This window comes from Camelus bactrianus, chromosome 23 (assembly GCF_048773025.1).
Source record: "Camelus bactrianus isolate YW-2024 breed Bactrian camel chromosome 23, ASM4877302v1, whole genome shotgun sequence".
In the NCBI taxonomy this organism is placed as follows: Eukaryota; Metazoa; Chordata; class Mammalia; order Artiodactyla; family Camelidae; genus Camelus; species Camelus bactrianus.
The window spans coordinates 10,225,626-10,251,143 of record NC_133561.1 but is presented as its reverse complement, the minus strand read 5'-3'; the positions used below and the strand labels follow the sequence as shown (position 1 = coordinate 10,251,143).

Genomic DNA, 25,518 nt, shown 5'->3' with positions numbered 1-25,518 from the left:
AATGAAGGAGAACAGATTACAGTGGATGCCAGCCAAACACCTTGGTTGGCAGCTGGGGGTGGGGTGGAGGAGTCTGCTCAAGGATGTAAATAGAAACAGAGTCCCTTTTTCTTCTCCAAAATGTGTTGGGCTTTGAAAAGGATGCCATTTTGCCCCATGTCTCAGGCTTGGTTTCCAGGCCGAGCATTTATACTTGTCTACGTTTCATCGGAGGAGTTCATCATAAAATTTCAACATCAAAGCCCTTCTTTTCCTGCTTCTCAGCAGACAGTTTTATTAGAGGCACAAAAGCTTGCACAGCTGGAGTCAACCCCACAATGATTTTCTCTTAGGTTGTTGAGCTTCCTCCAATTATTAATATTTCTCTTCAGCCCCTTTGAAACTTTGAGGTTAGAGCACAGAAAAGAAGGGGTTGGAAATCATCTGTTGGTCAAAAGAAACCATGTCTGTTGCTTTGCTGGCTCCCTGGCAAGGGTGGGGCTGTTACTGAGTCCAGATTCGTTCTGCTTGCCTCCTAAAGGCTAGTAAATCGGGAGACTAGGTGTTAGGGCAAGGAATAACAACTTAATTCAGAAAACCAGCAGACTAAGAAGATGGAAAACTAATATCCCAGAGAACCATTTTCCCCATGTCAGAATTGAGGCTCCTTTTATACTAAAAAGGGGAGAGGGTGTGGTTGGTTGTTGTAAAGTTCTTGGTGTCAGAATGCTTTGTTCTTGCAGCTCTCCAGGTAGTGGGGTCATGATGTGCCTGTAAACTTCCAGCAAAACAAGAGTTATTTTCTACTCTGCAATTGTTTATCTTTATATGAATGGGAAAAGTGTTACACCCTTAAAGGTCAGAGCCTTGAGGATGGGTTATTCTGCATATTTCAGGCTCCAGGCAACATTCTTTTGTAAAAGGTGCAGAACCTGCATGACTAAGCGCAGAGAACGGAGCACAGGGTTAGAGCCAAAGGAACAGATCTAACGTGGAGTCAGATTTCTTCTTCCCTACTATAAGGTGGGAGTGGGCTTCTTTTACAGGGGGGAAGACAGTCTGGTGGACCCAAGAGGATGAAAAGTCTTTATTTTTTGGTCAAACATCTAGTGTCCACCTTTGGTAAACCATTGTAATGACTGCTGGAAAATAGGACAAGTGAAGAGGTTAAAGGACACACCCTCTGCATTCCAGGAGTTCCTCAAATCACTGTGAGGGACTTTTAAAATTGCCAGTCTCCAGGATAAGGCTCTTCCCCTGGGCTGGGTGGAAATCCTCAGAGCACACAGTTTGGAACCATATGCCCCCGGGCCCTTAAACTTCCTCCTGTGATGTGCTGCCTTTCCTTAAATCAGGTACTTGCTTGGCTCTTCCAGCCTGGGCTTTCTGCACCCGCCAGGGTCCACAGGGCTGCAATTCAAAGGGAATGCACTGACTTGACTTTAAACTCCCTTGGTGTGGCACGTCAGGGTTTCTCAATGTTAAGCATTAATGCAAAATGCATTATCGCTTAGCATGTGAGAGCTCTGGTCCTGCTGGTGCCAATGATTTTAATCCAGATACTAAGGCTCCTGTGTTTCATGGGATACTAACACTTTTAAGACATCAATAATGCTTGCTTTATGCTTATTGAATGTTTTTTCAGCTCACCCTCTTCCATTATCAAAAGAGACTGGCAGGTTTCCTGACATGGTTGGGACCATTTTCTGATTTCACAGAGTTCTGTGGCCAAAAGGGAATTGGAGAGAGGTCATCTGGCCTGAGCAGAGGTAGGAACAGTCTCAAATTCAAAGAGAAAAAAGACTCCTCTGTGATGTCTCCCAGAGAAGGAGGTTTATACCCAAACCAGTCTTAAAAGTTTGCACTGTCAGGAGATACCTCTTTATCTTAAACACCCCAGGTAGCATCAAGGAGACTGCCCCACCCCTCTTACTCCTCTTACTGGGGTTTCTGTGGATACAGAATGTGTGCTTTATTGTTCTCTCTGGGATTCCTTTAGAACTATGTCAGTCGGTATATTTTTCAGTATTCTTTTTAATATGACGCTAAAATGCACTTTCAATGGTCATCCTTTTTTTCCCCTTTGTCTTTAATTAAATGTAGATGTCCTATCTTCTTGCACGGAGAGGTCCGGATCTTATCAATGCCCTGGTCCACCGGGCCTGTAGGCAGGCAGTCGGCTGTATGTATTAACCTGTGTGTTATTGTTGTTAGGGTCCGTCTAGCGCTAATCTTCTCTTAAATCAGAAACTTTGTAAAGATCAGTTCTATTCTGTAGCCCCTTTCACAGAAGCATATAGAAGGAAAGCTGATAAAAAAAAACTTCTTGATGATATGTTGTCATAGTCGTACTCCTTTTTTTTTGTCTTTCTGGAGAGTATATAATCTAAGTGTGACTCAGGCACTTACAGTGAGGCCATCTGGCCAAGCACTCAATGGTCTAGCGATACAGCCAAGAAAGGCCACCTTGCCTCGTCTTGGAGAGAATATAGTTATTCTTTGGTAATAGCAGAACTTTTTATAAGCATCAACTTTAATCCATCCTGGTAAACCCTCCATACTGTGAAACAAAAGGGATCAACCATGTGTCCCAGATAATGGGATGGCTTTGACAGTCTTCTGATTTAGTGGAGGCCACGTGGTTGACCACTCTCTTCCCCTCTCCCACGCTAATTGTCACCTGACAAGAGGAGAGAGAATGTGAAATCATCCCAGGGCTCTTTTTTTTTTTTTTTTTTTTAATCAGTTAAAGCCATCTTTGTTTTGGTAGGAGGATACTAAAAATCAGACATTTTCCTCTGGATTGTTCTGACCAAAATGAAATTTCCCCTGACCTATTGTGTATTTTAAATCAAAATATACTTACTATCTGAATCTTAAAAAAAAAGGGTTAATTCTGTTTCAGTTTTCCTTTGTAGTGGAGTGGGGTGGATGACAACATATATTGTCTGACCATTGAAATAGCTTTCCTTTTTACACCTGAGGTTAAGTAAATATGACGATTACTTTAAGAAATTTTCTGACCGACATATGTTTCAAAGAGATTATTTGAGATGAGCTAAGGTAGTTATTCTCTATTTTTTACCTTTGTATATATGGTTTTATTGAAGTCCAGTCAGTTTACAATGTTGTGTCAATTTCTGGTTTACAGCATAATGCTTCAATCATACATGTACATACATATATTCATTTTCATGTTCTCTTTCACCGTAAGTTACTACAAGATATTAAATATAGTTCCCTGTGCTATACAGTATAAACTTCTTGTTTATCTATTTTATATATAGTAATTAGTATCTGCAAATCTCAAACTCCCAATTTGTCCCTTACCAGCCTGGTAAGCATAGGTTTGTTTTCTATGTCTGTGAGTCTGTTTCTGTTTTGTAAATAAGTTCATTGGTCTTTTTTCTTAAGATTCCACATATAAGTGATATCATATGGTATTTTTCTTTCTTTTTCTGGCTTATTTCATTTAGAATGACATTCTCCAGGTCCATCCATGTTGCTGCAAATGGCATTATTTTCACTGCTCTTCTTACTGAAGGAGATAATACCAACCTGTATTTAGGGAAAATTATCCTGATGGTTTGACAAACTTGCTCATAATGTTGTGTCTCTGAGACACAGCATTATAAGCAAGATCTCCACTGGAAATAGGAAAGAGATGCAACCTCAGCTCAGAAAGTACAGCATATTTTTTAGAAGTGTGATTTGCAAGCCATCCAAAGCTTTCTACCTGCGATTCAACATTGGTGAGAGCCAAACATCAGCTTTCTTCTTCTATTTTCTGTTTTCTGTTTTGCCGCTCTCCTTTCTCAGTGTTGATTATTGTTTCACCTGCCTGGAGATGGAAAATGTGAGCACTTTGATAAATAGCCTGAAAGGTGATCTCGTTTCTCTCCAGCATCTTTCTTTAAGAATCTGAGGAGTTTTCTGTGAAACACAATTTGGTTAACTTCTCTACCAAAGCACAAAGCTGAAGAATCTAAGTGTGATGAGAGAAGTATTGCCTGTTTTTCACAGGGGAAGAAATTAGCAAAGGAACTTCATGATACACATAGACACACAAAGTAACTCCTTGAGTGAAGGCGAAAGAGGTTAAATAAGACACCAGAGACCATTCAGTGAATGTGAACTCAGTCTCTGGTTTGACATGTTCCTTCCTAAAGTCTCCGTTAATATATTTCTTGTTAAGTAGACAGAACAGTTGCAATTACAACACTTACTTCAGCTATGATTTGGAAATCGTGTCTCAGGATAAGATATTTTGCAAAATAATGGAAAGATTTTTATGTTTCCCAAAGATAATATTATCTGGATATATCACACATCTTCATACTAAAGATCTCAGCACCAACGTGTCTCCAACCCGTGTGTCTTTTTGGACATAATATTCCTGTGCCCCAGCTAGGTCAGGCCAGCCTAGGAGAGGCAGTGCCACCTAGGTTAGGTAATAAACAAAGGAAACTAATCTCATGCCCCAACACATTTTTCTTGCTCCCTCTAGGATTAAAAGTTTCGTTTTCTGGGGGCTGACTCATTTCTTGTTAGTATGGCATTATGCGAGTTAATACATGTGACTCATCTTATTTAGACTTACAGTAGATTTGAGTTTGGCAATGGGAGAGACGTGACAGATGCCAAAGATTTTCAAAGGATAAAATGGCTAGAACCTATCTCAAAAGGATATGTTGGCTTTGAACCTGGAATTTAGTAATCATGATGGAGGCATTAAAACATAAGAAAATGAAGCTTACAAAACAGTTTAGGCTGTCGGGTCTGGATGGGGGCATGTTGAGAGTGAAATGCTTGTTGAACCTCTGGGTGGGGCACGTGGCCTGCGGTGGAAATGCAGAACCAGAGTGTGGGGGAGAGATGCGAGGTCCGCAGACACAGATGAAAGATGAGGCTTGATGAACTAACAAGGGCAAGTGTTTAGAGGAAGAAAGAAGCCTGAGGACCCAACCTTGTAAAAAAAAAAAAAAAAAAAAGAAAGAAAGAAAGGAAGGGAGGGAGGAAAGAATTGAAAAAAAAGAAAAGAAAGAAAAAGTAAGGAAGAAGAAGGAGGGAAGGAAGAAAAGAAAGAAAGAAAGCAAAGCAAAGCTATTTAAGGGACTGTGAAAGGAAGAAGAGTCGGTCAAGAAGAGAAAGGAGGACTCAGGAAAATTCAGTGGCAGAAGGAAGCCGAGGAGGGAGTCCGGTAGGTAGAGGAGGATAAGGGTTGAGGAAGGGTTACTTGGTCTGCTATGTAAGGGATCACTAGTGATCTTTCAGAAATAAAAATCAATATTTAATAGCATAGCACAGGCAGAAGCTAGGTTGTGATAGTATAATACATCCGAGGCTGCCATGGCGCATGCTAGAGCTCTCTCCTTACACGGCTCTGTGTTGAGTATGTTATATTCCCAAACTCATTTACACTTTGAGGCGAATACTAAAATATCCCCAGAATACTGTATTATCCCTTTGAGACCTCTCGTGCAAGACAGGTACTATGATTATCTGTTTACAAGTGAGGAAACTAAGGCACAGAGGTCTGGGCAGTTGCCCAAACCCATATGACATATCAGCGGTAGAATTGGCCTTTGAACCCAGGCAGTCTGGCCTGAGCATCTTTACCCTCGAGCACTACACCACCCCATGGTGAGGATGCCTACGTGATGCTGTGAGCGTTCCTTTAAGACGTTTAGTGCTGAGAAGAATGAGCTCAGAATGTGGGTCATGGTCTGAGAGAGTCAAGAGGAAATGACCATCACAGCAGCAGGAGTGAGGGTGAAGCAGAAAGTTACAACGTGGAGGGGTTTTGATATCAGTAAGAAATGAATTTGGCACAAGGTGGTTACACATGTACGTGTCTTAGTTCATTGACTTGCTGTCGTCTTTGGCCACGAGCTCAGATGATGGTGCCAAGTGCAGTGGAGAAGGTTTGGTAGCCCAGGGGGATGCCTGGGGAGCTGCTAGAATGAAGACTTGCAGGCAGCGCTGGGGACAGACGGCAAGTGGGACACGCCAGAACAGACAGTGGCTGTGGTCTTTGCTTCGTCCTCATCTTTGCTCTCGTAATTTTTTTATTCTTTCTCTTGGGGAAAGGGAATGGGCAAACATATATTAAAATTTGTTCTTGAATGATGCAAGTTGTCACCCACATGAGCACGTTAAAACCATCAAGGCTTCCTCAATAAAGGGATACTGTGAGTAGGACCATCTTTTTATATCAATGATGACAATCTATGTGATTAGGGATAAAAAAACAGCTCAGAAAACTTCTGCAGTGAAATCAGTGGTAAGCAAAGACACAAATTATGTTTTTGATACGTCTTTAATTCACAGGATTAACTAAATAAAGAGCTGCCCTGATTATAAACACCAGTAAACAAAATGGGTTTTCATGTCTGCAGGCACTTTTAATTGCTGAACAAATCTTACATATCCACAACCAAGTCAGGTGAATTCAACACTTCTTTTGGAATGTTGGAATGCTTCTGTTTTAAGACAGGTGTCTTAATTAAATAAACTAATAATTTTGCGAGTAGAAGTTCAAAAACGTAATTATCCAGTTTGCTAATTGTTCAGCTATGTTGCTTTGCATCTTTGTTAGCTGCAACATGAACAAATAGTCCATAGACGTGTATCCTACCGTTAAAATAATGAAGTCACTCTTGGGAGTAACATTTCCTCATGTGTGTTAATAGATGTCGCGTAAAGGGGACTCTCTGGTTAAATACGGTTGAGAAATGTGAGGTAAAAGAAAATTAAATGGTTTGGTTTCTGCGGGAGGTCTAGGATACTGGAAGAGGGTGATGTGTGTTTTTACCATCAGATATGCTGTGCTCTGCTTTTCGAACTGTAGGGGGAACCCCCATTTTTATAGGGGAATCAGTGTCCTGGAAGTGCATGTGGGAAAATGCTGCTTGCAGTGGTCTTAACAATAAGTGGGTCTCACAGTTTTTCCTCCCTAGTCACTCTGCTCTGCAGTCAGCACACAGGCAGGAAAATGAAATAAAGAGGCATATGTTACTGTGTTCTCTGTCTCTGCCTCCCTCTCTTACACACACACGCACACACAAAATACTTTTTCTAGCTTCTTGTGGTAAACATGCAAACCTCTTTTGTCCCCCTTTCTTATAGGCATATTGACGGGCCTGCTGCCCTCCAAATGCTACTCAGTCACCCTCGCTGCTTGCACTCTGACTGGCTGTACTGAGAGCTCACAGGCGCTGAACATCTCTACTCCCCAAGAAGGTAAAGTAATTTCAAAGGTCTTGACTTCCACATTGCAGTCATGAATAATAAAATAGGAGAAGAGCTAAATGCAGCAAGGCCATTTGCTAGAAAACCCCAACCTAATTTGATGACAAAGTGCATTGCCAGGCCATAATTGCTCCATTTTTTGGGGAGGGGGGTTGTGCGAAAATGAATCAAACTCCATACCCTTTAATGACATGCATCTTTAATAGCTGTAATGCAGATTAATGGGCTTTTTAATTGCTGTTACATTGTTCATGCAAGAGCCTTGTCATTAATACGAAGCATCTGAAAGATTAATGAAAGCTTCCTCATTTTACTGTGGCTCAGAAGTAAATCTAGAGACAGTCTGACTAAAAAGAATTGATTGTATGGCACAGTATGAAATTGAGAATCAAACGGCTGATTTCCATGGTCTCTTTTAACTGCTAAACACCCACACGGGCAACGATTACTTCCATACGATGGAACCTCCAGATGCCAGTGGAAGCATTATTAACCACCACCCGGTTCCTTCTGACTCAAGTCTCACTTTGTTGTACTTCGAACTTACAAACTGTGGGCATAAATTAATGTTTCCGAAAGCATACGTTAGGAAGGCAGCGAGAAAGAGAACATATCTCAGGGCTCCGAAGCGAAAGCTTTGCTTGAGCGTCAGAACGCATCACTTGGAGAAATAACAGCTCTCAAAACATTTGAAACATCGTGACTTCGCATTCCTCTCTCCTGGATGAGAGGAATTACACGTTCCTTCTACTGCCTCGTTGTAAAGTTATGGAGGAGACTTAAGAGCTTGATCTTTAGGAAAAAAAAGAGTCTGCCAGTCTCTCTTTTTCAGGATCTGTCCTTCCGCCCTTTCCCAGGTGCTCTTCTCTGCCCCCCCCTTTGAAATCCTTAAAGCAAGTACCACTTGCACAGAAGATGTGTAAGAGCAGCACAATGGCCCATCTGATGAAACCATGACAGAACAGAGGAGTCCGTAAAACCCTTTCTGTGGCCCTTTGTCCTGTATGCCTTGCACTTGACCTAACCAGATCACGCTCACCTGGATTACACCATCCTTCAGTGGCCCATCTTTGGCATTTTCTCAACGTTCTCTCCATCCAGACTACCGAGACTAGTGGTGTTTTTCTTAGAGGTCTTTGCTTCTGTGGAGGCACGTGCCACCAGCCCCTTTTACAGTTACTTCCACCAACTTCAATACGGTACAAGTCATCCTACATCTCACACATCCTTTGTTCAGGTTTTGCCTGGTACCCTTCAAACCTACTTCCTCGCTATACCCCAGAGGGATTCCTCCTCATCCAGTTCACCGTTTCCTTTCTATTATTTAAGGAATCCCCAATTTCTAGTTTTTCCTTAAGGGTATTACCAGTTTACCAAACGATGGGTATGTTTAGTGTCAATTTCTAAAAGCTTTTTTAGTTCCTGTGACTCCAATTGACTAACCATTATAGGAAATGAACAGGCCCCCTTTATTTAAAAAAAAAACTCATATACAATGTAGTTTTCATATGTAATTAATTAATTCTGTATTTTCTGGCTATTTCTATGGTTGCGTATGCATTTTTTTATATCGATTATGAACCACTCTCACTGGCATTGCTCATCTTAGATCAAAAGCTCCTCAAGGGTAGGGATTCTGTCTAATTTGCTGTAATAAGCACAGCCCCGAGTAGAGATTATGGGTTAATAATACTTTTGATGAAGTAACGCAAGCATCAGTCAAATGAACTGGTGTTAAATACTCCCCATCCATCACTGATGCAAATTCTCATAAATTCGGGACAGTTATTTAGCACTGTTCCTAAAGCAATTACTGACAAGCTGCCCACGAATCAGGAACATTTCCATGCATGAGATTTCAGGTTTATTCCATGATTTATTGGTTTGGGTCTGAAAAGTTTGAATTAGAAAAGTAAACTAAAATTAGACTCTATAAATCTTTTTTTTCTCCTCCCCCACAGCCCCACAAGAGGTTCAGCCACCAGTAGCTAAATCCTTTCCCAATTCTTTGTTACTCTCCTGGAATCCACCCAAGAAAGCAAATGGTATTATAACTCAGTACTCTTTATATATGGATGGGATGCTAATCTATTCAGGGGATGCAGAGAACTACACAGTCACAGGTAAGACTTCTGTCGGTGTCGGTAAATAGTTATAGTCTATATAAAAATATATGTAATTACAAATTAATATGTGTATTTCAGATAACTGTAGCATTGTCTGAGAATGCAGTTTTAAAAGTTGGGTTAGTTATTTTTGCTTCCTGTTACATCACTAAAATTCCATGATCTTTATGGTTACGTTATGCTCACAGTGAAGCCAAAGCTGGAAAAATGGAAAAGGGCTCATGTTGCCTCCCTTCCCCACCCCGCTTCTCCCAAGGCTGTCTCACTGCGTGTTCTCTACCGTTGCTCCCGCCAGTCTTGCCTGAACCCTTCTACTGATACACCTTTGCTCCGGTGCAGAGGGGGCTTTGGGAAGTATTGATACACAGAGCTCAGCATGTGACTCCTCTGCCTCTGACTGGTCACAGGATCAAAGCTGGGGCCCGGTGTGGTCCAGCTAGGCTCACCGTGACTGGTTGAGTCATTGATGCCATTTCATACACACACCACTGGCACATGAGTTAACTTTACAGTCTTCACGAATGTGGAATAATCTTAAGACTCAGCAGTGTGACTCAGTGTGATCTCAGTTGTAGACCATTTGAGAAAAACATAGTAGATCTGCCTAGATCATATTATAAAGTGTGATGACACTTCAGTAAAGTGAATGGGTGGAAGCCTTGTGAAACACAGGAGACCTACCTGTATTAGATACGTTGTCCAGTTTTGAATTGTGTTTATATTTGTATCATAATTGTAGTGGTTATATATTTTGTAATAGTTTATATACTATATGTGACTATTAGGTGAGATATAATTAATCAAATATTAATTGATGAAAAACTGAGGCCTCAGAGAGATTAAATTCTTCATAAAAGATCACAACAGGTTAGAGTCAGAGGCAGGATTAATTGTTTATATATTCACTCCTTCACATTAATGCCAGGTGCTCAGGTGGTAGCAGAGAATCAGCCAGACACAGTGCTCATGACTTTATGGCAACACATATGGATGCAGGAATAGGGCGTTTGGGGGCAGGGCCATGGCATTCATCTAATTCTCAGAGTTTACATTTTTTGTGTCCTCTCTAGTAGAAAAGGCTTCAGAACACAAGAACTGTTACTTTTGTATCTTATTCATCATGGTTGGATAAAATTCTGTAATACTTATTCTCTGAGGTCAGTATTATCATTCACTCTATTTTGCGAATGAGGAAATTGAGGCACAGAAAGGTTAAGCAACTTTCTCAGCGTCGCACAGCCTGGGAGTGCTAAACTTTGACACGATCTCGAACATTCTGGCTGTGATGAAGAGAATGTGCTCTTAACAACAGCCACCTAACTTCTCAGACTTAGTTTCTGAAACTGTAAAATGCAAGTAACTGCAATTTTCAGGATTTTTGAAGGGGACTCATTTTGAAAAACACCTAGAATGTTCTTAGTAAAGAACACTTAATAAAGAGAACTTAACTGAAAAATAAATACTAAAAATAAGTAGATTACACTTGCCTAGGAGCATCTGATGGCATTATTTTAACTAAAAGTTATTGGCCACGGAAATTATTTCAGATGAAGTGGAAACACATCCTGGAATAGACTTTACCCATGTGTTACAATTATTACACAAAGGACTTTCACGGGGCCAAACGTATCATCATCATGTGTCATGGCGAAGACACGTTTTAGGCTTATTCTAGACATTGCCTCTGTGAAGCCTTCTCTGACGCCCCCTGCATGCTCACTGAAAGCTTTCATTTGCCTTATGTTTTGGTTTGCGTTGTCTTGAATGAGTCTGACTGTGTACCGGTCAGTTTGCCCCACTAAACCATGAGCGTCACAGGGACGCGGCTGGGCCTGTCTCGTTCATGACCGCGTCTCCAGGACTGAGCACAGAGTGGGCAGAGAAGAAGCAGTGCTGAGTAAACAAGTGAGTGAAATCAGCTACCTGATGGGAACAAGGAAGGAAGATCGCAGAGTGGAGTGGGGTGGGAAAGAAAAAGCAATAGGGAAAAGATGTGGAGGAAAAGGGTGAAACCAGAGACAAAGAAATTAGGATCCCATCCCTGCGCTCCGGTCGAGAGGGAAGTGGTGTGGCTGATCATCGGTCTCAACGTGTGGGCCTTGAAGATTTCCAGAATGTGCAGAATACCATGTGAGGTGACACTGTGCAGAGCCAGAAAAAAGGACAGTGTGAGGAGGAGAGGAGGCCAGAATTCACAGTGGTTTCTCATACCACCTCAGAAATGATACCAAATCTGCCTTATATTGGGGTGAATCATTAACAGACCCGTAAGACTGTAGTATCTGCATTAAAAGATCATTGCAAATGTTGCCATAGTATAATAGATGCCCCAAATATAATATAAAGAAAGTGGAATATTTTTATAGTGTCCATAACCATCTTTTCCAACTGGAGTGATAATGGGTTCTTCACCGGTTTGATAACACGCATGACATTTTTGGCTGCATCCTCCTTGGTGTCTCACAAGCAAATGTATTTCTTGTTGTCTTTATCTCCAAATGGCAGAGGATACAAAGCCCAGTAGGGATGCATTGTTGGTCACTAGGGTAAGGAACTAAGCCAAAAACTTGATGGTGAGGTTCAGAGTTGTACCTGATGATTCTGACATAATAGCCCAGAAAACGGGCCCAGAGACATCAAGAAATCCTAGTCAGTAATTGAAAGAACAGATTCAAATCTGGGTCCGTCTGGCCTCAAAAGCCCATGCTTTTCACCTCTACACATTTTACATATTGAACACATTTTATTATTTCTTACAACAGCTCTGAAAGGGAGATAGAAGCCCGATTACAAACCCCAGAGCATCTGAAATGAGTCTAGGGCTGCTCTCACACAATGCCACAGGCTGGATGGCTTACACAACAGGAATTTATTTCTCACAGTTCTGGAGGCTAGACATCCAAGATCAAGGTGTTGGCAGGTTTGGTTTCTCTCGAAGCCTCTCTCCTTGGCTGGCAGACAGCCTCCCACTCCCAGTGTCCTCACGTGGCCCTTCTTCTTTGTGCTCCTCTGGGGTCTCTTCCTCTTCCTGTGAGGACACCAGTCGTGCTGGATTAGGGCCCTATCCTTATAACCTCATTTCACCTTCGTCACCTCTTTCAAAGCGCTCTCTGCAAATATAGTCACATTGTGGGTGAAGGCTTCAATGTGTACATTCTGGAGAACACAGTTCAGTTCGTAACAGCATCCTAAAGTGTCTTCTCTATTAGCTCAGGCAGACCGTTCACTTGTCTCGAGATTCTCAAATTGCATGCCAGCTGAATAAATGGCCTTTAAGATCTCTCTGAACTGTAAGGTTTTATACCTGTGATGTGCACAGAATTTAGGTCCTTTGTGTCTTCAAGGCTTACCTTTCCACTAGGAATCACAGAGAAAGCAGAATGGGAAAGGGAATCTGGCTGCTTGAAGTCAGCCAGGAGAAAACTGATGGAGAAATCCGCTCTGGCCACTGGGTCTCCCTTTAACCTTTATAGCTAATTTAAATCTATGCCGCATTTCATCATAATATGTATCTCAGCTGCTGTTGGTACTCATTGCTCATCTTTGTGTCAGGATATTTGTGACTTAATGTCCTTTCCATGCGGAGTGGTTTGTGGAGGGGACTTCTATTCATGAGAGCTGGTGCTATCAGTAGTAGCCAGAGTTTAGGGTCGCTAAAATAGATCTGTGCAGTGCTGAAATGTCAGTTCATAGGCTGAGAAATGGAAGATGCCATCTACTAGAGAAGAGAAATAGTTGATAATAACTTTCAGGTAAAAGAGTAACATGCTTACTGAAGTTCAGACATGCAGATACTTGATACCTGGTAGTCCCGCCATGCAGATAAAAGCTCTTCATGTTTGATGTAATTCCTTCTAGCATTTCATTCATTTTAGCAAAATTGACCTATGATGTATAATTTTGAATCCTTGCATATTCCCTAATTATGAATATATCCCATATCATTAAGGATTTTTCTAAAAATATTTTGAAATATTTTAATAATGTCACAGTCCATCTAACGAACGTACACTAATATATTTAAGTGCTTGAAACATTCAAAAGTTTCTGACTTAACCTCTGCTTTAAATATTTTGTGGCAAATATTGTTGTACATAAATCTTTGCTCGAGCTCTAAAAGGGGAATGGCTAAGTCATAGGTAGCAAACATTTACAGAATATTTGATACACATTTTCACATTGTTTTCCAGAAAAGTTCATCAGCAATGAATGTTATATTCTTAAATCTTTGATAATTTTACAAGTTGAAATTTTTTTTATTTCTATTTACACGTTTGACTACTGGTTTTACTGCACACTTTTTGTGTGATTATTAGTCATTTGTATTTTACTTTGATTCTGCTGATGAGCAAAGATTTAATAGGGGTGAGGATTAATTCTAGAACTTCTTTGAGAGCTATGTTTCATACCCTGTTTTGTTTGGTTACAGTCCTCTCCACTTTTGAAAGTTCTTTGCCTTCCACACCATCAAAAATGTCCTTAATAACTTGGCTTGCTGTCCCCTCCCAAATATGCAAAGTGTCGACCTTTTATTTTTTTTTCTCACTCCTGCTCCATTTCTGTGTAGCTTCTTTTCAAGTTTCCACATAGAACTAACATTCTTCCATTATGGGTTAAAAAAAAAAAAATGGATCCAGCCGCCATGGTGGATTCGGGTAAAAGTAAATGCATTTCAATTCAAAAGCCAGTTAGCGTCAAGGTGGCTGGAATGTTTTTCTTCTTTCTCTTAAATATGAAGCATTAAAAGTCAAAGGCATTGCTGCACCTTGAGTTAGTACAAAATATATTTAAAAATGCATACAGTTCAAATTTTTTGCCTTGCATAGGCCATAAGCTAGTAGTATGGTGGGTCAGTTGTGACACTGAAAAATGAATCCAGTTAGAGAGGCTCCCGAAGGCTGTTGATGTCTGCTATAATAAATAGCACACACTTTAAGTCAAACTTTTTCATTCTGTATTCAAAGGTAATGGATTTTTCGTAACCATAGTAACCTTGGTGTATTTCTGGATAAATACATGAGGTATATACATTCTAGTTTTATTTTTGAATATAAACTACCACATTATGTATTACTAATAATATGAAAAATAGGTTGTAGGTTAGTATAATGACAGCTTAAACTAGTATGCATTTTTCTTCCACAAAAAATAAATATTTATCAAAAGTATAGGTTCAATTAATTTTTCCCCTAGTTTTGTGGTGTTCTGGTAGTGCCATTTATCTTTTTTTTTTTTTTGCAAGATCTCCATTAATCTCTTATTTCTGTCTCATAACAGATTTTTAAGAATTTCAAGGTAAAAACAGTTGTGCTTTAAAGCTTATGATTAAAAACATTATCGAAAGATTGAAGGACCTAACTTGATATCACCAGCAGAGCTATTGCAGGCCACTTAATATGTGTGAGTACTGTACGTTCATAAAGAGGTAGAAAAAAGGAACCTTTTGTGAGACTGTTCAACATCCTGGGATTGTTTCAAAGTTCAGGCTGATAGCATCCTGATTGATGAGGACTCTCCAAACTGTAGCCAACCAGATCATCCTCATTTTAAATGAGCACCCTACCAGAAACTGGCAATCTTGAAGAAGTTTGCGAGATGGTTCAGAGAAGCCTCCAAAGTTTTGGGAAACAAGGATAGCAAGATGGTAGTAATTGGGAGACGTAAACCCCCAGCATGGCGAGGTTTACGTGAGTTGTGATGACCGGGAAGGAAAGAATGGTCATCCCTCTGGACAGTTCTTTTCTTACTCCGTGAACTGTCCTTAGTTAACCCAACCTCAGCCATTGCTGCCTGTAAACACTAGAATGTCAAAGGAGGGGGAAAGGTCTAAGGGACTCCATAAAAAAATGATACCTGACACCAAACCTTAAAACATGAATATTTGCAAGTATATTGTCTCATATTATGTAGTAGTGCTGTGATACATCAAATTGGCTGATTTTTAGCAGCATGGATGGCATCTTCCCACTGATGCGCCCTGAGGACCAGAGCTTCTTGATCAGTAAGACTGAGTTAGTAAAACAAGGAAGACAGCAGTTAGAGAGAGACACAGAGCAGAGAAAGACAGAAGAGAAGAGGGGAGGAAAAGCAGGTGAATTTCTGGTAAAGTCAGGTAGACAATAAGTGTTAAACCTTTAGTCACTAAAAGTGCTAAAACTTTTTTTTTTTTTTGGTCTTATTTGCCAAGGTCAAAAAGAACCATGTATAAACAGCAAAATAGAAATGTTCATCTTAAACTTTCCAAACACTTAAGTCTTACGATGAGAAATTTATAGTAGAAGAAGCTGTATTGCTTGCGGCACGATAAAAAGCATTTAAAGGTTAGGTACTTCTAACCAAGCGTTGTAAGGAACCTTATCAACACACTACAAATTGAGCTAAATTATATTCATTCGCACTGAGGAAGGTATTAAAGATCTTCTCTTAGCAAAATAAAACTTCACTTTAACCTTGATATTTTCTTTCATTTTGCATTTAAAAAAATCAAGTTGTAGATTTATTCCAGCTTTGGGTTTTTTTGGGGGGGTAGATAATTAGGTTTATTTATTTCCGTATTTTAATGGAGGTACTGGGGATTGAACTCAGAACCTGGTGCATGCCTGGCATGCGCTCTACCACTGAGCTATACCCTCCTCCCATTTTGCATGTTTGAATACCACAATGCAGTGATTCTAAATCACTCCTCTTACATGAAGTAATGTTACTGAGGGGAGTACTGTTAACGTGCTTGTGTTCTAATCCATAAGGTAAAGTATTAATGAGACAGCATGTGAGGGTTTTCAGGTAACTCAATGATCTCATCTGTGAGTGGTGGTTCCTCTCTGTTACAAACTAAGTCATACCGTGTGCCCATTTTATGTCACAGACAGACAGCATTAAATTCTACAAAGTCTAAGAAACCATGAGGATACAAGGGAAAAAGCCCAAAGAATGAAAAGAAGCCAAGTTACCAAGCTGCTAACTCTGTGATCAAAGACTCCTGAAGAGTTGCTTAAGGCTTAGCAACACACCAGATCCTTGGGTTAATGAACAATGGATGCTTAGCTCCAAAAAGCCATGTTCACTTAATAACAAAAGGTCAAGTGAAACGAGATAACTTGTGCAGAATGTTTAAATATCAGTTGTGGTTAACTGTAAGCAAAACAACTGAAGTGTCATTCTTGCTTTAAGATGCTTCTACAGTGCACAAGTGTTTGGAGAAATTAAACGTTTAAACTTATATTTTAAGATCTGTACCCAAATATTACTTGTGATTTGTTAACCTAATGGATGAATATTAGTCTCAGATGGTAGGAAAGGGCTCTATATTTGAAGGGACTTCTGAGGAATAGTGGGAATAAGATCCAGCTAGTGAAGTAGTGGAGTTAAATCCTGAAAAATGTGTCCTTTCATTGAGAGCTTTACAGATAGAGCCTGCCTGCTACTTTGAGCATTTTGAGAGCTGCCATTATTTTTAATTTTATTTTTTTTGAAACTTCTTAAATGAATTGTTAATTTATACCAAGAACCTGTCTCAAGTATAGGGCTTCATGAATATTCCCAAACCGAACACACCCATGCAACCAGCACCTAAGTCACAACACAGAACATGGTTGGCCCCTGGGAGCCTCCCATTGTTGCCTGACTCAGGTGACCTCTTCCTTCATTGTTAGTATAGATTTGTTTTGCTGTATTTGTACTTAATATGAATGGGATCAAACAGTGTGTTCTCTTTTTGGAGAAGGTAGGAGGAAGAGTGAGCCAGTAGAACAACCTTCTGTGTTTCTGCGCCTGTATCCTGACCCCTCTGACCTCTGGGCGGTTGCAGTGACAGTGTCAGCTCTTAAAGTCCTACCTTCCAGAAAGCCATGGGAATAATTGTAAAAGGAAACATCCACCTCCAATTCCAAAACTGGGAAATAATTATAGAAAAGCTTCATCTCTGAAATTAGAACTTAGCACGTGAAATCACTGGCCTGCATATGCCAGCAGAAATCCTTAAATGTCCACTAGTGGAATACTGTGTGGCCATACAGCTTACAATGCTGGAGGATATTTAACAACGGGGAGAGGTGTTAAAAACAAACATTTTAACAGACAGCGTGCAATACATGAGTCTCTTTTAGTAAAACGTGTGTACATGTGTACGTATTCACGGATGTGTATACGTACATACACAGATACGTGTGTTAGGGATAGATGCTTAAGTCTTAACAGTGGTTATTGCCCAGTAAGGGGATTCTAGTGTTTGATTTTCTTTTACTTGAAGGAGTCTTCTTATCTTTTAAATTTACTGCAGTTTGGATATTACAAAGCTTAATTTTTACAGTATGTTCCCCAAATATTTATATATATATTAAGCTTGATACAATAGGTGGATACTTGAGGGTCTGATTGCATTAACCTATTAGTACTTACCTTACAGTTCTCTCTAGTCTTTACAAGGTTGATATTTAACCAGGTTGATCACTCACCGTACTCATTTCCTTCTAGCCAATATCACGTGTGGTATTCTTCATACCTCAAGCACTATCTACGCTGTCAAAATGTTACACATATTTGATGATCCAGCCCAATTCGCACATCTTCCTTTGATTCATAGATTCTTTCATATCATTTTCCTGTAAATTTGTCCTTCAGGTACATTCTGCCTTACAATATTAACTTATTTTAAAGGGGAGAAATATTGATCCCGAACAAGAATGTAAGTGTATTGAGTCATTATAACGTTATAATGACATTATTTCTTTTCATAATCTCTATAGTAAGTACCATAGGAATAAGGACCCAATTGGCATCAACTAATCTCTTATGGAACTGAGTGGAGATGAATTGAATTAAATTAAAGAAACACTGAGAATCAGTAAATTAATATTTTAAAGTAAGTGACAACAAATACCGATGCATAATTCAGAACAAATTAATATGCTAAATGTGGTAAACAGTTTTAATGAGGTAGGCTGTTCCTGTAGCATCTTAGAATTCTTCATTTAATTATCCAATACATAGCGAATTATTTTTCAGTTAACTACTTGTGTAAGTTTGCTGGGGCTGCCATCACAGAGCATCACTAGGTGGATTAAACAACCAAAATGTATTGTCTCACGGTTCTTGGGGCCAGAAGACCCAGATCAGTGTGTTGGGAGGGTTGGCTCCTTCTGAGGGCTGTAAGGAAGAATCTGCTCCGTTCCTCTTCCCTCGCTTCTGGTGCTTTGCTGGCAATCTCTGGTGTTCTTTGACTTGTAGTTGCATCTCCCTGATCTCTGCCTTCATCTTCAAGTGGCATTCTGTTTTCTTTTTAAAGTAGCTTCAGAGGATAGAACCTGAGTTTTCTTCTCAGTTTTCTCAACTTTTTTGCCCTCTTATTACTCCAGTATATTCATGTGAAAACCCATCAAAACTAGATCAATAGATTTGTCTGGGTTTTTGACACCCAAACCAAGGGGTCCTGAGTTCTGCCAAAAAGGAATTCGATAAACATACAGATTGGTGCCATTTTTGTATCCAATATTCTCCAGTGTCCAATCGGCTTCTAAATACATGCTGTCAACCTTTCTTTATCGCCCTAGTGTTTTGCTGCACATTTGCCATTGCCAGTTCTTCAGTCATTGTCCACAGTTCTTCAATCTCTGACCTCTCTGAATCTCAGCAAATGACTTCGCTTTTCACCTCAAATTGAAACTCTTGGATGAGATTCCTCAGTTTGCTGCCATGAACCTTTCCTACATCAGAACTGAGGTTTTTCTCCTTCTCTTAGGAAACAAAGAAGAACTGCTCATCCCCAGCCAAGGGCTAGTCCCCCTCTGGGTCCTCTTCTGCCTTGGTGAGGACCTCTGTCAGTTAGCCCTACTTTTCCGGTGTCTTTATCTCTCCTCCTTCGCTAGCTCCTTCCATCAGCCTTTGATAGGCTCACGTCTCTTACGTGTGAAAGGAAAATAAGACAAACATGGGAAAAAATGCCTTGTTTGAGTTTCATCTCCCACATATGCCCCCAGCCTCGCCTCTTTCCCTTTCAGAATCATGTTCCCTACCTCCATGGGCTCTTTCTTTTCTTCCTAACCCCCTGTATATTTTTCTTTTTTTTAAACATTTTTTATTGATTTATAATCATTTTACAATGTGGTGTCAAATTCCAGTGTTCAGCACAATTTTTCAGTCATTCATGGACATATACACACTCATTGTCACATTTTCTCTTAACTTGATCACATCTGCAAAGACCCTATTTTCCAACAAGGTCACATTCACAGATATGAGGATTAGGACTTGAATGTATCTTTTAGGGGAACAAGATTCAACCCACGACCCTTCTATTGGCTCCATAACGACTTCACCACTCAGTTGGAACCATTCTCACCAGGTTATCAAAGTTCTTGCAGAGCCAATTTGGGGCCAGTGTGAGGGTTGTATAGTTCATGATACTTGGACAGGTTATTGATCACTTTCTCCATCACAGAACAGTCTTTTCCGGGTGTCTGTGGCAACCATCTTCTCAATTTCCCTGTTACTGCTCAGGCTCTGATACATCCTTCTCTTCTGTTCCTTCCACCCACAAGTATTGGTTTCTCTCAAGGTTCTTCTTGGAACACCCTGCCCCATATCCTTGTGATGATGATCGCTCCAATTCAGACATTTGTTCTAAGCTGTGGACATTTTTCCATCTACATATTGGACACGCCTGCCTCAGGCATTTCACTCCAACTTCCTACAACTGAATTCACTGTATCTGCCACCTCCCATAAAATGTGTTCTGTTTCCTGAGCTTCCTACCTCAGGATCATGACCGAGAACACTCATCCTATTAGTATTGGTATTACTAACAATAATACTCACCCTTTTGCCAGAAATAAAAACCCGGATTTAATCTTGGACTCCTTTCATCTTGCACATCCAGTCTTAAACTAAAATCCAAAGTCCTTATGCTGGTCTACAGCCCTTCCTGGCCCTCGTCTCCTTTCTTAGCTTTCTCTTTTGTTATTCTCCCACTCCCATTTATTTCTGTAGGGCCGGGCTGCTTTCTTTTTGTTTAGATTTCTTTGTTTAAATACAGCAAGCCTTCCCATTTCCAGACCTTTGGACTTGCTGTTTACCCTGACTGGAATTCTCTTTTTCCAGGTCTTCAGATGGCTGGATTGTTCACCTTGAGTTCTCGGACCTTATCCAACCTTCTCTGTATTAGGACAACCCTAAATGATGTAAACGCGCACACGCTCATCTTGGCTTCATGTGGCAGACACACAGTAGAAATTTATTTCTTGTTCACACCCCATGCTGGTGAAGAGTTTGGTCAGTAGAGCTTCCTTGCTCTCCACAGTCAGGGACACAGGCCGATGAAGGCTCTGCCATCTTTAACACATGATTCCCCAGGCTGCTCTGGAGTTACCTCCATGGCTGTAGCAGGTGAGGAAAGAGAATGAAGGACAGTAAGCTGGATATTTTTAGGGGCCAGGCCTGGGAGGGACACGTTTCATGTCTGCCCACATTCTAATGGCCGCAGCTCAGTCTCACAGCTGCCCCTAACCAGCAGGGACATTCAGTAGGTGGCCTAAAACAAAACTCATTTGCTTGCCTTCAGTTCTGTGAGTAAGAAGTTTGGGTGGGCTTAGCTGGGTTCCCCATTAGGGTCTCCTAAGGCCAAGAAGAAGGAGTTGAGCAGTTTGAGCTCTCTTCTGGAGGCGCTGGGGAAGAATTTACTTCCAGGCTTATTCAGGTTGTTGGCAGAATTCAGTCCTTGCTGTGGTCAAGCTAATGTCCCCATTTCCTTATAGGCTGTCAGCCTAGGGCTGGCTTCAACTTCTGGAGGCTTCATTTAGGTCCTCTCACAGGCCCCTCCACCTCAGTGATGAGGATCTCCTCTTGAAGAGCGAGTCACTGGCAGTCATTCTTAGCAGTCTTCCCACTACAAAGTTCAGGGGCAGAATTACGCAGGTGTGACATTGCTAAGCCTTGGTTTCCCAGTGAACTGGAAATAACAGTAACCTACTTCAGAGACTTAATATGAGAATTAAATGTGGTAATGCAAAAAAAAAATGTTGGTGCTCACAATGCTTGTGGAAGTTTAATTAACACTTGCTTTTAGTTGTAGAAATAATAGCTATTGTTAAAACGTAATAAAGATTCTTAATACCAAAAGTCCCATCCAGACATGTCTCTTGACTACATATTCAATTTAATTCAGAAAATATTCATTGAGCATCTACTGTATACAAGTTACTACATCAGAGGTTGGAAGTTACATACGTGATTACAGTATTTTCATTTTTCCTCAAAGCGTTCCCAGTTCAATTGCTTGGATGGAAATATACACAACTAAACATGGTGCTGTGCTATTTTCTGTAACAGGTGTGAGAGCAAAGAAAGAAGCAATTAATCAGGAAGATAGTGTCACAGAGGAGGTGAATTGTTGGGGGGCTTTAGAGTGGCATTTCAGAGCTGAGGAACAGGCAAACCCAAGGATCTTGGTGGAACAGTCAACGGCACAGAGCTGTGAATATGCGTCTCATGCAAATTAAACAGCACACAGTTAACTGTGACTGACCACCCTGGGTAAGTGGCCAACAGCAGGGAGAGGCAAGGCAGGGGTCAGAATATCCCAGGTGCTACAGGGATGCTGAGACACGTGAACTTTGTTCTGAGGCAATGGAGAATCACTGACGTAATGACACAACGTGAGCTAATCAATTACAGAAAGTAAATAATTGAAATAGGACTTTACTCCAAAATAGTTCCGGCTGAACTTTATACAGCTGTTGTCTCTGTTCAGTGGGCGAAAGGACTAGTCATTTAGAATTTTAAATGCAAAAAGCTAATTGGACCTAACAATGCAGATGGCAGGGGGGTGAGGAGAAGAGGAGAGAAAAGCATTAGGTTTATTTGTTAACAGCTCTATTGTATTATATTTCTGTGCATTAGTCAGTGTAAAATAAAATCTACTTATTTTAAATCCTTTTAAATGGTGTTTAAATATTTCCTGATGACACAATCCGCTAGAGTGTTTACCCTTGGTACGTATTTCCATTAACCTTGTTGCTGATACTAAGGCTAAACTGTATATTTTTAGGGGTCTTGATTACGGAATCAACCCTAGTGACATCATTATAAAACCACATCTGGATAAGCTTTAGAGGCTTTGTCTTTCTATCCGATTTAGAAAATTCAACAAACTATAGGAGAATGCCACTGTTAACAGACTCTACATCTGCAGATTATTAGAGTGCCCTTTCTCTAAAAATAAAGGCAGAGAGGGATTAAAAACTCTGAAGCTATAAATGCTGTAGAGGAGTATCCAGTCACAGACATCAGGGACTTTAGGGGAATTTAGTTGTAATGAATGTATAATAAGAAAAACGAGGCAGAATTTAAATTCAAGGTACTCGTTCCTCATGTCTTACTTTTGTCAATATTTTTCACTGTCCATGTGAATGCTCCAGTTCCCTTAATATTTTTATAAGTTATTTTCAAAATGGTATCTTCATATCATAGCTACAAACAATGAATGCCCAGGAAAGCGTAGGTTACTTCTTTTAGTAGAAGAATGACTTGATGATGGAATCAGGAAGAAAATGCTTTACTTCATTCTCCTAAGTACTTGATAGCTATCTTAAATTGGAAAGAAATGCCTTTTACACTATATTTGATTTTATCCATGGCAAATGTTTGACTGCTTCAAAAACAGTGATTATTATTCATTCTTGGTTTTACAAAGTAAATATATGCTTTAGTTCTGAGTCCTGAGTCTTTCCGTTGTAAATGTTGGAAATTCAACTATTTCATTTTTGTTTCTTTCTGGAATGAGATTCACTCACTCTTTTTTTTTTTTTTTTGAGAAAGGAGGGAGAGGGGTAAACAAAGTTTATTCTAGGAAGTGCAACTCATTGAGAGATAAAACCATTTTAAAATTTACATATATGTACCATTCATTGTTTCTAAGAACAGTTTTTATAGCTTTAGTTTTTCAAACTTACATAGTTATCAAAGGAATAAAGCCAACCACAAAATAAGAATCAACAGAATCCAGTAATCCAATCATAAAGGTCAGTGAAATGTGCTTACACATAATCAAGAAATCAATTATCTAAGTTATAAATAAGTAGTTCGTTTCTGTCCTTTTTTTTTTTTTTTTTTTTTTTTTTTGGAGTCCACATATAAGCGATATCATGTGGGATTTTTTCTTTATCTTTCTGGCTTACTTCACTTAGAATGATGATCTCCAAGTCTATTCCTTGCTACTGCAAGTGGCATTATTTTATTCTTTTGTATGGCTGAGTAGTGTTCCATTATATATATGGAACATGTCTTCTTTATCCAGTCATCTGTTGATGGACATTAGGGTTGTTTCCATGTCTTGGCTGTTGTAAATAGTGCTGCTATGAACATTGGGGTGCATGTGTCTTTTTGAATTATTTTTTTTCTCTGGGTATATGCCCAGGAGTGGGATTACTGGATCATATGATAAGTCTATTTTTAGATTTTTAAGGAACCTCCATACATCCTCCATAGTGGCTGCACCTATTTACGTTCCCACCAACAGTGTATATATTGTATATACTACTTGTATATATTGGAAATTAGTCCCTTGTCAGTCACATCATTTGAAAATATTTTTTTCTGTTCTATAGGTTGGCTTTTTGTTTTGTTGATGGTATCCTTAACTGTGCAAAAGCTTTTAAGCTTAATTAGACCCCATTTGTTTATTTTTGCTTTTAATTTCATTATTCCAGGAGCTGGTTCAGAAAATGCATTTCTGTGATTTATGTCCAAGAATGTTCTGCCTGTGTTTTCCCCTAGGAGTTTTATAGTAACTGGTCTTAACATTTAAGTCTGTAATCCATTTTGAGTTTATTTTTGTATATGATGTGAGAGAATGGTCTAATTTCAGTCTTTTACAGGTAGCTGTCCAGTTTGCCCTGCACCACTTATACAAGAGACTGTCTTTTCTCCATTGTATATTCTTGCCTCCTTTGTTATAGATTAATTGACCATGAATGTGTGGATTTCCAAAGTTTTTCTCCTGTTCCATTGATCTCTGTGTCTGTTTTTTGTGCCAGTACGATACTGTTTTGATTACTGTAGCTTTGTAGTATAATCTGAAGTCAGGGAGCATGATTCCCCCAGCTCTGTTCTTCTTTTTCAAGACTGTTTTGGCTATTGGGGATCTTTTGTGTTTCCACACAAATTTTAACATTTTTGGATTCACTCATTCTTGTAACTGTGGGCTTTCTCCATATACTGGAAAACATGATGAGCAGCAGCTCTGAATTCATTCCCTACTCTCTGGAAAAATTTCCCAACTCCAGATTGAAAAACACTGAGAAAGGATGCTGATTGGTCCATCTTGGATCATATGCCCAACTTTGGGGCCAAAGCAGCAAGATATTGTTACTAGAAGAAGAGAAGAAACTAAAATACAGCCCCAGAGGAAATCATTATAGTCTGAAGCACCATCCCAAATGTTCACTTTTTTTAAAACATTTTTGATTGATTTATAATCATTTTACAATGTTGTGTCAAATTCCAGTGTAGAGCACAATTTTTCAGTTATACATGAACATATATATATATATTCATTGTCACATTTTTTTCTCTGTGACCTACCATAAGATCTTGTGTATATTTCCCTGTGCTACACAGTATAATCTTGTTTATCTATTCTACAATTTTGAAATCCCGTCTATCCCTTCTCACCCTCTGCCCCCTTGGCAACCACAAGTTTGTATTCTATGTCTATGAGTCTGTTTCTGTTTTGTATTTATGCTTTGTTTGTTTGTTTGTTTGTTTTTAGATTCCACATATGAGCGATCTCATGGGATATTTTTCTTTCTCTTTCTGGCTTACTTCACTTAGAATGACATTCTCCAGGAGCATCCATGTTGCTGCAAATGGCATTATGTCAGTTTTTATGGCTGAGTAGTATTCCATTGTATAAATATACCACCTCTTCTTTATCCAGTCACCTGTTGATGGACATTTAGGCTGTCTCCATGGCTTGGCTATTGTAAATAGTGCTGCTATGAACATCACAGTGCAGGTGTCATCCTGAAGTAGGGTTCCTTCTGGATATATGCCCAGGAGCGGGATTCCTGGGTCATACAGTAAATCTATTCCTAGTCTTTTGAGGAATCTCAATACTGTTTTCCACAGTGGCTGCACCAAACTGCATTCCCACCAGCAGTGTAGGAGGGTT

General features: G+C 39.8%; 1 protein-coding gene across 1 annotated transcript in view; it reads left to right on the top strand.

The window, feature by feature from the left end:
- The window catches only part of USH2A (usherin), a 642,834-nt gene that overhangs the window by 282,559 nt on the left and 334,757 nt on the right, over positions 1-25,518 (top strand). Inside the window, exons 30-31 of the mRNA XM_074351610.1 lie at positions 7,108-7,221; positions 9,192-9,353. Coding sequence (XP_074207711.1) covers positions 7,108-7,221; positions 9,192-9,353 — 276 coding nt within the window. The remainder of the gene's footprint in view (positions 1-7,107; positions 7,222-9,191; positions 9,354-25,518) is intronic.